General features: G+C 53.7%; 1 protein-coding gene across 4 annotated transcripts in view; it reads left to right on the top strand.

Moving 5' to 3' along the window:
- The first annotated feature begins 253 nt into the window (after positions 1-253).
- PLEKHF1 (pleckstrin homology domain containing, family F (with FYVE domain) member 1) overlaps positions 254-913 on the top strand; it is an 877-nt gene continuing 217 nt past the window's right edge. For 3 of the 4 annotated variants that reach the window (XM_009704113.1, XM_009704111.1, XM_009704110.1), the window contains exon 1: positions 254-910. In XM_009704113.1, the coding sequence (XP_009702415.1) occupies positions 257-910 (654 nt within the window). In that variant the 5' untranslated portion in view covers positions 254-256. Of the gene's footprint in view, positions 912-913 lie in introns of all 4 variants that reach the window. The other variant, XM_009704112.1, reaches the window with a different exon arrangement.

Below are 913 nucleotides of genomic sequence, written 5' to 3'. Positions count from 1 at the left end.
AGGGCTTCCATTGCTGCAAACTGAACTATCCCAGTATAGACCGGGCTGTTGCAAACTGGGGTCAGGAAGTTTGAAAATTTAATTTAAAAAGGTAACAAACTAAAGTGAGGAGTGGTAAGGAGATTACTTGTAACCTCAGGTTGCATTAGGAGCATCTCACCTGTGCGTGCGTTCGCTACTCAGCCTCACCCCAGGGCAGATGTTTGCAGCTTCACCACTTCCCTCTTTATTTTCCTCTCTTCAGAGCGAGCTGGAGATGGTGGACCATCTTGCAAACACTGAGATCAACAGCCAGCGCATTGCTGCTGTGGAAAACTGCTTTGGGGCTTCCGGACAGCCCTTAGCCGTGCCCGGAAGGGTCCTTCTAGGAGAAGGGATCTTAACCAAAGAATGCCGCAAGAAACCAAAGCCTCGCATATTCTTCCTTTTCAACGACATCCTCGTCTACGGCAGCATTGTCATCAACAAAAGGAAGTACAATTCCCAGCACATCATTCCCCTTGAAGATGTCACTTTGGAGACGCTGCCAGACACCTTGCAGATGAAGAACCGTTGGATGATTAAAACCTCCAAGAAGTCCTTTGTGGTTTCCGCAGCCTCCCTCACGGAGAGGAAGGAGTGGATCAGCCATCTGGAGGAGTGCATCAGGCACCTGCTGACGAAGACGGGCCGGCAGCCCTCCACGGAGCACGCGGCCCCGTGGATCCCAGACAAGGCGACCGACATCTGCATGCGCTGCACGCAGACCAAGTTCTCCACGCTCACCCGAAGGCACCACTGCCGCAAGTGTGGCTTTGTCGTCTGCGCAGACTGCTCCAGGCAGAGGTTCCTGATGCCCCGGCTGTCCCCCAAGCCCCTGAGGGTCTGCAACCTGTGCTACAGGCAGCTGCTGGCAGAAAAGAAGAAGGAGGCA

Source organism: Cariama cristata, unplaced genomic scaffold (assembly GCF_000690535.1).
Source record: "Cariama cristata isolate BGI_N322 unplaced genomic scaffold, ASM69053v1 scaffold39807, whole genome shotgun sequence".
NCBI lineage: Eukaryota > Metazoa > Chordata > Aves > Cariamiformes > Cariamidae > Cariama > Cariama cristata.
This window is presented reverse-complemented; position numbering and strand designations above follow the sequence as displayed.